Here is a 12,825-nt window from a genome sequence, read left to right on the forward strand (position 1 = left end):
TCGATGATCTTAAAGGTCTTTTCCAACCTATATGATTCTGTGATTCTGTGAAATGATGATTTTTATATGCTAATATATCAAGTATATACATATATATACTTGTATATATATATATATACTTACATATACATATATATACATATAGTATAGTATATATATACACAAGTATATATATACTTACATATACATATATATACATACATATACAACATACAGTATCAGTCCAACAATCAGGTTAATCTCTGTGTTCATGTTTTCCTAGTTACTTGTCTCAGAAGGCTTAATTTTAAACAGTAGCAAGTTCAGAATCTCTATTAATAACCACACAAAAATAACATTTTATAAAAAATAATATAGAATTGTTACAACAAATTATTTTGAAAAAGCCAGTGGAGTAGGAATGTGATTCAAATTCTTAGGTCCCACCTTCTCCAGTAAAGAGTTCGTTAATGACATCTAGTGGGTAAAGTTAGTATTACTTTTAATTTACAGAATAAATGAAAACATGGCCAAAAAAAAGATGCAGCAACAATTTACTAAAAACACAGTTGCTTGATTGCAGTTGATGATGCTAAGTAATTGCCATTTCTACTGAAAAATTTATTGTAGTATGTAGTGTAGTTGAGGAAACAGTTTCGCCTTAACTTAAGAAGTAACGCATGCATACCATTCCCTATTTCTTGGAAAACCTCTTGGAAGTACTCTCCTTGCCAGGACTGTTCTTAGCAACTTTCGAAGACATAAAAGGGCTGTTACAATAGTCTCTGATTTTAATCATTTTGACAACAAAGTAAAATGCACAATAACATGCTCAAGAACTGGATCCTAACAATCAACTTTTAGGATTGTAACTTCTGTGTTTGGTTCCTATGTGGTGGACAAAGTTGTGTTTCTCAGAACTAGATTAAAAACTACCAAAATGTTGAAAGGAACACTTACAAGGCCCAGCCATCAGCAAAAGCAAAAGGTGTGGCTGTGCCATAAACCATAGTTAATGCATGTTAGCAAAAGCCACAAAGAAAAGTATCTGTCTACCCAGGGATCTTTCAGTACTTCACAATGAGCAGTCACTGGGTAAAGACCAACAGTTGCTGGAATTGGGCCCACTTAAGGAGCTAGCAAAACCACTAGATGACAGAATCACTCCTGGAACAAACATTTTTAATTAATTTTTGTGCAGCTGCACAGACAAAATGGTCTACAGCCAGGTGGTCGCGGCACTGCCTAGAGACACAGCAGGTGTGACTTGGCACCTTGTCAGGCAGAAGTAACTAAATCTGCACCTCCTTCCTTCCCAGGAGTCCTCCACTTCTATTCTCTTTCCAAGAAGGAGCCATCAGTGACTTTTGCACAGAACCTGCTCTTGTTTGAATGCCTTAAGCATGTTTTGAGTACTCCTACTGGAAGAAACATTCAGGGAATTTAACAGAACAGCTAACTTTTACACGAAGGTAAAAACAGACAGGAGAAGATAGATAAGGCCCAGCTGAGCATTTTCAGATTCATAATTCAGCAGTTAAGACTCACTTTAGAAGTCTAAATTATTTTTAGATCTGGCCCTAGCTCATTGAGAGAATGTTTACCCACAGCTGAAATGTATCAGAGATGACTACTTTCACAGTTTAATAAAACATTTCTGTGATTTTTACTTTAAATTATCACAGACAAAATTTTGTTTATGACCTTGTTAAGACTATTTTTCTAAAATACATATTTAAGTAAAAAAAAAAAAATTAGTCACAAGTGGTCCTTGGGGAAGAAGATTGCTCAAACTGGAGAAGAAAGATGAATCATCATTTCTATGCTAAATATACCCTATAGTATATTGGTCAAGCTTGTATCGACATGCCATGAGAAAGACAAACTCACAGACACATGTATTTATTTTGAAATCTTGCATGTGTGTTCTTCTTTTGAGATCACTTGCAGTGCTAGAATGGAAACATAACTTCCAGAACTACATTAAGCCGTACAATTTATCCTGTATCTTCCTGTGAGTATGCAACACATTATATCTCTCAATAAACCTTTCTTTTGTTAAGATTTTTGTACAGCTATAGATTTATATTAGAGAAGTCAAGACTAAAAATGCACATCTGTTACTTGAAACCAAAAATAGCTATATTTTTGAGAATATATGTTTATTATTAGGATACGTGGCAGTTTCACATCTACTGAAACCACTGAGTGGAAGAAATGGAGTGTACCACTAATAAAAAGCAATAATTGACCAATAACAAGCTCAGTAAGTCACTTATTTCATACATCTTGTACATATACGAAGTACAATGCATCCTGCTCATCACAGTCTACAGCAGGAAAGGTAGGGGGTTGATTATTTTCTTTTGAAATAAATACCCCCAGATAAGAAAATTACTTCAAGAATCTGTAGGTGTTTCTGTTTACCAAACCTACAGTAATCCACTGCAATTAGTGCAGACCAGTCAGTACAGAGTTCTCAATAGTGAGACATCTATATAAGCTGGATCTTCAGAACACAAATGAAAAAACATACACGCTTGAGGGTTTATAACCAAACAACTTTACTACAGCAACTTTAAATTCCTCTCAGCTTAAATAGCCTTTACCTTCATCACACACTTCAAAAACCTAGAGAAAGAAGGTGATTTGCGTTAAAAACCAATAAACCTGACCTAATATTTTTTACTTTGAATAACTGTTACAGGAGGAATAAAATAGGCACTTGCTGAATAAACTATGCTATTTAAAAAAAAATATTGAAGATTAGTTGCATCTCTGTCAGAACTCTGTTCATCTACTCTGTTACGGTATGTAAAAATGGACCGAGTCCATTTAATTTTAAATTTTGGTTAAGTTAAAATAAAGTTTTCCTACTTCTACGTTTCATGTGCTTATTATGAAAAGGCTTTTTGCAAACTTAGAATATATGGTACAGACTTCTGGAAACCAAATTACATTAGATTTGTTTCTGCAAGATCTTGAATTTTTTCTTGAAAAATGCCAGACATCTTTAATTCTCTTAGTTAAGTCACTATATAGACGGGAACTATGAGGAAAGACTGGAATGCAAGCATAGTCAGAAGCCATCAAATTTTCTGAAGTACTTTTAGAAAACAAACACTATTTCCATAGTCTATACTTAGACAAGAGATTTTGCACATAACATGCAAAACCATGTAACTTCCCCAAGAGCTTTTCCCACAGAAGACCTTCAGCGAGGGTTGGTAATAAAACATCTAATCTCATAGTACTGAAGGGTACATCTACAGATTGTTTCAGGAAGAAGCATTACATGCAACTCTGCAGAAAAGTACTAATAAAATTACACAAACACATTGAAATGTCATTAATGTTATTCTAGGCGTTGCTTGCCGATTTTATTGCATGCTGATATAAGATGCATTATTTGCTAACTGCAGTCACGAGCTTGTAATAAATTGATGAGAACCAAATGCTAAGACAGTTCATTTTGGTAGACAGAGCAAGCTTTGATGTAGTCCAGGCTCTTACTTTGATTAATTTTACACCTGTTTTCCTCCCACTCCCTTCTTGAAGTCCTCACGCAGTTATCTCATTAGCAGGGCACTTCAGACACTGTAATTAGCACCGAGCTGAATGAACGATTATGCAAATACGGCACCTGCCCTAAACCAATACTAAGGTCAAATAAAGACTTATTAGATTAATTCAGGTCACTGAGACGTGGCTGGTTTGCCGGTTTAGCAGTTTTGAGAGAGGTGCCCCAGCTGCCTGAGCACCTCTCGACACCCGTGCGCCCCTGGGAGGCCGGAAAAGTCCTTCGGGCTTCACCGGGCACGGACAGGACGGACCCGCCGCCCCCCGGGCTCCTCACCCGCCCCGCTGCGGAAGGGCGCGCTCCCTGCAGGCCACGGGCGGCCGCAGGCGCGCAGCGCGCCCATGGCAGCCGCAGGCCCACGCTGCCTGGCAACCCGCGCGCCGCCACCAGCTCCCGTGGGGCAAGCGCAGCGCCGGCGTCGATTGGCTAAAACCAGACGCGCGCCATTGGCTCAGGAGGAGGGGAGGGGTGGGGCTGCGCTGCGCTGTGGGAAGGCGGGCCCCGCTCTTGTGTTCATCGCAGATCTCGGGCGTGCTGGCGGGGCGGCGGGCCGAGAGGTAGGCGGCTGTCCTCTCGCAGCGGGCGCTGGCGGCGGGGGCGAGCGGCGGGGCCCGTGAGGTCCCGGCCCGTGAGGTCCCGGCGCGGGCGGCGGCCGCCCGGCTGCGGGGCGGGAGCGGCCATTGGGCCCTTGGCGCCGCGGCCCGCGCGCTGGCTCGCGCCCCCTCAGCCGGCGGCGGCTGCGGGGATGGCGCCTCCCCCGCGCGCGGGCTCTGCCCTCCCCTCTCGCGGAGCGGTGCCGAAGCCGGCGGGAGCAGCGGGCCCGTCCGCACGCCCCTCGGCGGCCGGGGCGGCCGCGCCCGGGCTTCCTGCCGCCCTGGGCTGAGGGCAGGGGCGCGGCTGAGGGCCTCGCCGGGGGCGCGGGGGGAGGCTGTGGTCCCAGGCTGTGGTCCCGCAGAGGCAATCGGAAAGAGTGGCCCTGACTCGGCTCTGTGCTCCTGTGTCCCCTCAGCAGAGCACGCTATGCCCCTAAGTGTTAGGGTCGGCAGGAGAAATATTTGTATGATGCAAATTACTCTTTTGACTTTTGAAATGCTTTCCTGTACGTGTCCCTCTGCTAGCCCGTTTTCCATGTGCGGATTTCAACATTAGCTGCTTCCCACTTGATGGTTGCTCCCATTGCACGTGTTTCTTTGTTTCCTGAGCACAGAAACAAGTAAGCCTTGTGAGCTATGAGATTTTCCCGAGTCAGAAGTTGCATGGAGATTCTGCCAAATACAAAAAGCAAAGCTCCCTGGTAGTAAGCAAATAGAAACTAGGAAGGAAAACAGAAAAAAAAATTTTCTTTTTTGCATAGCAAAAATGCACAATTTTTTTTGTGTTTTGTTTTTAAACCCTAGCAACATGCTTCAGGAAGGTGCACACGGAAAATGGACAGTATCTAGCAGTGATGAAAGTACTGAGGAAAATTCTGACAGTGAAAAACCATCTACATCTTCACTATTGGATGCTGCACGTGGCAGAACAAGTGGGCCCCAATATCCGTGCTCTGAAGCTAGGAAAGCTGCTCACAAGAGAAAGGCTTCTCCCCTGAAGCTCAGTGATAAAAAAATTTCTACAAAAATACCTCCAGTAGAAAAACAGAGAACTAGCCAAGAAGGCTTAGGCTGGTGTCTTTCTAGTAGCGATGAAGAGCCTGCAGATCAGGAAAAGCATGCCCACAAAGAAACACTGAAAGAAGAAAAATGTGATGCACCCAAAGAACACCCTCTGAATCTTTGCAAAGATGATGAACTCTCAGAGAATCGGAAAGCAGAGGAGTATGATGAAACATCCAGTGAAGCCCAAGATACCTGGGATTTGTTGAATGGAGGAAACCCTTTCAGGTTTTTTCTCACGAAAGTCAGAGGAATTGAACAGAGCTATAATTGTGGAGCCCTGCACATAAAAGGTGAACAGGTGGCTTCTACAGAAGTGGGCTTCTGCGAGACTTGCTTGCAAGAGAATGCTTATTTTTAGTTTGTGGGTATTTTTAAATGCAAATGTTCCTTGGTGTAACCAAGGCTTCATATTCTAAATGTGCAAGTTGTAGGAATTGGTTCTGTTATCTTTGCCTTTCTCTTTTAGAAGTATGGTGTATAAAGCATTAATTTGCTGATACTGCTTCTCTTGTAACTTCTGAGTTATGCTGCACAAATCTAATGTGTTTAGCCAAGGCAGATCATATGGTGGTGGTGCTTATTGCTGCTTTCTGTGTGAGTTAATCTGGGGAAAACCACTTGCCTTCGTGGCTGTTAAAAGGATACTTTTCTTGGGTGCCTAACCACGCTCCCTGAGTAGCTGTTTGCAGTTGTCTTCGTGCTGCTGAGTGGTTTGGACCTAGTAATTCACTATTACTTGATGCAGTACAAGATAGTGCTTCTGAAGTTCTGTGGCTGGGATTTGTGGGCCCGTTTCAATTCAATCAGAAGTGAGTGTAAGTCAAGGTGGAGTGAAGTCTTCAGTGTTACAATACTGATGCTTCAGGAATGCTGTGTAGTTGTAGTTTGATGTAAGGGGGAACAGCTCTATGCACCTGTAAAGATCCCCTCATTCAGAAATGAAATCTCACACGTCACAAGACCGAATCAGAAACAAGCATTAATAAGAGATTTATGCACAGAAATACAGTAAAATGAGGCAGAAAAATTTTGTAGTTCTTTGAAGGAGAACAAATGACTGAAGACCTATACAGTTAGGCAGTAACTTTTCCTCAACTTCACGTGCTCCGTATGAGCATTGATTATTGACAGCAGCCTGGTGTCAGAGACTTCACTTGCTTTACTGCTGTATGTCTATCTGCTTTGGGAATTCATTGTGGCTTTTGGCCTGTCCTCTGTTAGGACTAGTTGTCCTGCTAGGTATTAGTTGAGCTGGTGGAGGGACTGAGTTTTTTTGTTTGTTTAACCTGCAAAACCAGATTTCTGTAGAGATGGGGCATGAAGTATTTTATCTATCCTAGAAGGTATTTGTAGGATATGTTTTCAAGTTGCTGCTGTGCTTCAGTTATTGAGGTTATAAATCCTCAGTTGGATTAGTTTTCTGTGTTACTGTGAATGAACTAAGGATACACATATCCTACAATCAGTCTGCAACAGACAAGTCTTCAAGCATTAACTATGCCCTTATTGTTTCTACCCTGCCACAGTTCTTCAAGCCCTCTCTATAGGGGAGAGAGTAGTTTGATGTCTCTTTCTCCATATGATCTTGGTCTTTCTTCTAATGAGTGTTTAAAATTTGTTTGAGAGGATTCATGCATTTTATAAACATAAGATCGTAAGGGGTTTCACAGGGGAATCAGTGACTTGAATATTCAAAACAGTAAGCTTAATTGTGAGTGTCTCTCTTACACCAAGTCTGTGAACAATCTGGCACTTGTATTGTAGTAGTTATCAAACTGTGCAAGATGTGAAATGTTTACTCGAACCTTTTTTTACTCAATTATGCTTTAATGTTTTTAATAGATATCTTGTCTCCTCTTTTTGGGACTCTAATATCTTCTGCCCAGGTGAGTTTTCTGTTTGCTAAATTGATTTCACTTGCTTATTTCACTTTATTAACCTTAAAGTTGATAATCCATGTTTGTGCCATGTAGCTGATATTAGCAGGGAACTCTCTTAAAATACAGAGGGAACTCTAAATGTTTTGAACTGTACCACAATTTATTGAAATATAAAAATCATCCCATGTTCTGCTTAGAATTCAGGCAATTATAAGACTGCTTTCTGTCTCCTGTTTTGGGGGAATGCGCAACTGAAAAATGTATATTTATGTGCATATAAATTTTTTTTTTGAAAGAAAAAAGCCTTGCAATCTAGGAATGATATTTTTGTTATTGCATAGAAGCTTTTGCTGTCATTCATGGTATAAGCACATGGCAAAGACATGGTTCTTGAGCCAAAGCTTTTACATTATGTGTATGTGATTCTTTTCTTCTGCATGGTAAATCTTATGAACACTAATACATGCTTTTGAATAACTTGAACTCATTCCTGAATTGTTAAGACACATGAAAGAAGCATGTGAAATTCAAAAATACACCTGTTTTTAAAACATGCTGTGTATGACGTAAGTGGTATTGAACAATAACTTTACATAGAAACCTTTTTTGTTGTAGTTCATTGTTCTGACAAACTCTGCTTTTTAATAAGTCTGTTTTATTTTTCTTATGTGCAAGTTTAACTACTGTATAGATGTGGCGTGGCTTGTAAGACAGTATCCGCAGGAATTCAGGTATGTTTATTTTATGAAGATGAAATGATACAGTTTCCAAATAATTCTGTTCATGCAAGTCGCTGCTGTAACTGAATGATAAACACTTGTTTGCAGTTGCAAATTATTGTTACCGATTGTGTATGTGTAGACTCTAGGTTTTCCTTGTACGCTTATTCCACAGTTGTAGTTCTCTATTGATTTCTTGCCTCTTTTCAAGACTGTTAAATGGTCAGAGTTCAGTATGGCTGGTTTCTGATTTTTATTAATTAACACTTAGGTCCCATTGTGGGCCACGATGACAATGCAATAGATGACCTATAAAGATGGAACAAGAAGCTTTTTGCCGTACAGTTTACTGAGCCAAGAGCAAGGTAATGCAAGAGAAAGGAGGGAATGTAGGAAGGGCACAAGAAAACTATGCAAAAATCATCAGAATGATGTGTCATGGATATGATATGGTTGGAGTTGCTGGATATTGTCATGAAAGCAGTTCTTATGTTTGCTTTAAATTCCATTCTGATAATTGCAACCTACTGCAGATGAAGTGAGCGTATGACATAGAGTTTTCTCTCCTTTTTTTGCATTTTACTGGAAATGCAGTAAAACAGAGTATTAGAAAGTGAACATGAAACTACTGTCAGAGTAGACCTAGCACTCTCCTTTCCTCTCTCATTCTTCCCATCTTCTCTGTAAGGTAGCAATGATTAAATTGTCTTAGATCCACACTGTGTATATCAATACCTTTGAGAGCTTTTATCTGTCTGTTTCTAGGTATACAGACAAGAGTTCTTTACAAGATCTTGTATTATTAGTTTCTATTTTGGTGTCTGATTTACTCCATGCTTCCTGTTTATCCTTTTTTCCCATTAAAGTTTTCTAGGATCTTTGTCTTAGAGGTTCTATTGTAGTTACTGCTTTTTTGAGTTAGTTTATAAGGCATATAGATTTTAGTGCCATCTTCCTGCTGGCACTATCAGATTTAGGGGCCAGAAGGGGCCTACATGAAGGAGTGGTTTAGACTGAATACTAATTCACTTGATGTTTTAATACTAATCTCCTTTTATTTAAGGAAGAAGCCATTGTTGATAGTTCATGGTGAAAAGAGAGAATCCAAAGCTGAACTGCTTGCACAAGCACGCCCTTATGAGAACATTAGCTTTTGTCAGGTAATTAACATTTGTATCATCCTTTGGTTGAAATTAAGTTGTGTTGCACTCAAAAATCTTGTTGTGGATGAAAAGAGACACACCTTATATGGGAAGTCAATAATTTATTGTTATGCTTTAAGGAATTTACTTACCAGGACCATAGGAACATGGTAACTATGTTCCTGGTCTTCTGTGATTATGGTAGGCTGTCACTCACGAAAGATTTGTACAGAACAGCTGCCCACAAAAATGTCATGGGACTCACAGAAGAGCTGCACACCTTCTCCACTAACATGTTGCACTCAAATTCTTGTAATGGCTGAAAAGGAAACACTTTTTGTGTAAAGTGCAGAATTTAGTTCTAGTGTCGCTGTAATCTTAAGTCTCATTAAAAAATTATTATTTGTCCAAATATGTTTTAAACAAGAAAATACTGGTACAAATAGTCTCCATAATACTGTTTAAATTGTTATGAGCACACTTCCTGGCACATGCTGTTTTCTCTCTGATGTTATGCTCACTCTTGTGCTGTCCCCGAGTCATAAAGTTATTGGCTTCAGCCTGGGGGAGGGATGTGGTTGTGTCAACTTGCCAGTGTTTCAGGATTTTGCTGGGTGGAGTATGTTATTTATCATGGGGATATCTTACTCTTTGTTAGGAGGAGGATGGTCTTGGAATTTTCTTCCTTATCAGGCAGTCTGCTAACCCTGAGCTTCCTAGAGATTGTTGTATTGATGCCAGTTGTAGTTTAGCCCCAGTCAGCAACCAAGCACCCCACAGCTGCTTGCTCACCCTCCCCCCGCAGTGGGATGAGGGAGAGAATCTGGAGAGCAAAAGTGAGAAAACCTGTGGGTTGAGATAAGAACAGTTTAATAATTGAAATAAAATAATAATAATAATAAACTGTAATGAAAAGGAAAACAACACGAGAGAGAGGGGAACAAAACCCAAGAAAAAAGACGTGGTGCAACTGCTCACCACCCACTGACCAATGCCCAGCCAGTCCCTGAGCAACGATTGCAGCCCCTTGGCCAACTCCCCCCAGTTTATATATGGAGCATGATGTCATATGGTATGGAATAGCCCTTTGGCCAGTTTGGCTGTGCCCTCTTCCCAGCTTTTTGCACACCTGGCAGAGCATGGGAAGCTGGAAAGTCCTTGACTAGTGTAAGCATTACTTAACACACTGATGTTTTAGTTGTTGCTATCAACATTATTCTCATCCTAAATCCAAAACACAGCACTATACCAGCTACTAGAAAGAAAATTAACTCTATCCCAGCTGAATTGAAGACAATGCCAAACATAGTGAGTTCTCAAGGCCAGGATTTCTGGGCTGTGGTGTGCTATACTAATCAGGTGTTTGCACTAAGGTGTGGAGTAGCAACAATTTTAGATGAAGATTTCAAATATGCTAACAATAAATTCATGTTTTTGCATATAATGTTTCTTTTTCACACATAACGAATTCAAATGTAATATGTCCCATATGATAAACTTGTCAGTGTAGTTAATAGTAAGTAGCACGGGAAAATGGCATTTGTGATGATTTTCCTACTTGCGTATACTTCTTCAGATTCTTCTGGTAGTCTATGTGCATTCCATTATGTTAGTACCCCAAAATGAAATGTAAGTATTTTAATCTTCTCCTCCATGCCCATATTAACTAGCCACAATGTTGGAGCCATCGCTGGCTAACAGTACTTTCTTAACATCTGTAACTCATGTTTCATTCTCTATCTAGAAATTGTGCTGTAAATACTCTTTAATAAGAGCAGAGCACTGATAAAAAAGCATTTCTGTCTGGCTTCTGTCCTTTTCTTTGCAATGTTAGCCATTAAGCTGGTTGTAACAGTCACTGTATGCTTCAGAATCACAGAATGGTTGAGGTTGGAAGGGACCTCTGGAGGTCATCTGGTCTGACTCTCCTGCTCAGGCAGGGTCACTTAGAGCTGGTTGTCCAGGACAATGTCCAGATAGGTTTTGAATATCTCCAAGAATGCAGACTCCACAACCTCTCTGGGCATCCCATGCCAGTGCTCAGTCACCCTCACAATAAAAAAGTGTTTCCTGATGTTCAGAGGGAACCTCCTGTGTTTCAGTTTGTGCCCACTGCCTCTGGGCCTGTCACTGGGCACCACTGAAAAGAGCCTGGCTCCCTCTCCTTTGCATCCTCCCTTCACTGTGTACAAATACCTGATCAGATCCCCCTCTGAGCCTTCTCTTCTCCAGGCTGAATAGTCCCAGCTCTCTCAGCCTTTCCTCATAGGAGAGATGCTCCAGTCCCTTAATTGTCTTAGTGGCCCTTCGTTGGACTCTCTCCAGTATGTCCATATCTCTCCTATATGGAGCCCAGAAATGGACACAGTACTGCAGGTGTGGCCTCAACCAATGCTGAATAGAGGGGAAGGATCACCTCCCTCAACCTGCTGGCAACACTCATCCTTATGCAGCCCAGGACACTGTCAGTCACCTTTTGCTGCAAGGGCACATTGCTGGCTCCTGTTCAACTTTGTGTCCAGCAGGACCCTCAGGTCCTTTTCTGCAAGGCTGACTGTTTCTGAAAATATTGCTGGTAAGAGACCAGAAATTCTGCTGGAGCAGTTCCAGCAAAGAGTTGCATTGCCATTTAAAGCCTAACTTCTAGAAATTAGTACATTTAAAGGTGTTGAAGGGAAAAATAATGTATTTTGTCATCTGTCCACTAGGGAGCAGTGAAATGAAACAAAATGAAGAAACACCTCTCCTCCTTTAACATTCTTGCATATAGGAATGCACAACAGGAATTTTTAATGATCAACTTTTTAATTTTATAGGCTAAACTGGATATTGCATTTGGAACTCACCATACGTAAGTAACAGCTAAGAAGCAGAAACCTCCACTTCTAAAGATGACCACAGAGTTGGTACATGCAGTTACCGTAATTGGACTAGTAACTAGTATCTAGTGTCTTAAAGTATTTATGGGATAGGAAGATAGATTATTACTGTTTGTGAAAACATAATTCTGAAGGCCTAACGTATACTGATGAAATTTAAATGTAGTATCTTTCATGTTCTAATGTGTATCTGTTTCATTTATCTGCAGGTTATTTTAAAGCCATAAAACTGTGTTTCATAGAAATTGCTGAGTCTTAAAGAAAAATTTCCTTAATTATTTTGTATTTATAGATGATAGGATTGTTCTAGTTTAAGGAAACAAATCAGCTATTAGGTAGACATGAGATGTGCAAGTTAGACAATTGAAGTCAGTGAACTGCAGGTCCTGGCTCTTAAGTCATGTCTTAATACCAAAACTGTAATGCAGACTTGATCAGTCATTGGCAGGTCGGACACAACACTGATTTACTGCTCAGTTTTTGCAGTTAACATGGATGAGCTGGAAACAATTACTGGATTTTGGGGTCTTTTCAAAGAAAAAACTTAAATTAGATATTATAGAAGTGTCACAAAAGGGGTTTGTAGATTGCAAGCTACAGACAAGAACAGATTTAATCTTATGTCTTGTAGCGAACATCTTTGGTTTCAAGGCACTGCAGTACTTTTTTAATCAATTAATCCTTTTGTATAACTTGTTTTATAAAACATGACATTACATTAAAACATTGATCTGAAATGCCCACTTAAGGGACATCTGTGTTTCTGGTTGAAAGCATACTGACCTCCTCATTGCCTGTTTGGAGAAGAATATGCAAATAAAGGAAAGAAATCAGCATTTAAAAATTAGTCTTGCTTCTCTCTCAGGTTTAGTGAGGGACATAGAAGGAATTGAGGTTGTTTTTCAAACTGATAATTTTTAAAGCTTTAGCTTATTTTCACTTAAGCAGTTTAAGCAGCAGATCTCATTCTCTGTATACTCAACTTTAA

The 12,825-nt window shown here is 40.3% G+C and overlaps 1 protein-coding gene across 2 annotated transcripts in view; it reads left to right on the top strand.

Annotated features, from left to right (window-relative positions):
• The first annotated feature begins 4,037 nt into the window (after positions 1–4,037).
• The window catches only part of TDP1 (tyrosyl-DNA phosphodiesterase 1), a 52,757-nt gene continuing 43,969 nt past the window's right edge, over positions 4,038–12,825 (top strand). For both annotated transcript variants that reach the window (XM_072865473.1, XM_072865474.1), the window contains exons 1-6: positions 4,038–4,116; positions 4,957–5,507; positions 7,060–7,103; positions 7,773–7,828; positions 8,880–8,976; positions 11,775–11,809. In XM_072865473.1, coding sequence (XP_072721574.1) covers positions 4,961–5,507; positions 7,060–7,103; positions 7,773–7,828; positions 8,880–8,976; positions 11,775–11,809 — 779 coding nt within the window. In that variant the 5' untranslated portion in view covers positions 4,038–4,116; positions 4,957–4,960. The remainder of the gene's footprint in view (positions 4,117–4,956; positions 5,508–7,059; positions 7,104–7,772; positions 7,829–8,879; positions 8,977–11,774; positions 11,810–12,825) is intronic.

This window comes from Ciconia boyciana, chromosome 6 (assembly GCF_034638445.1).
Source record: "Ciconia boyciana chromosome 6, ASM3463844v1, whole genome shotgun sequence".
Lineage (NCBI taxonomy): Eukaryota > Metazoa > Chordata > Aves > Ciconiiformes > Ciconiidae > Ciconia > Ciconia boyciana.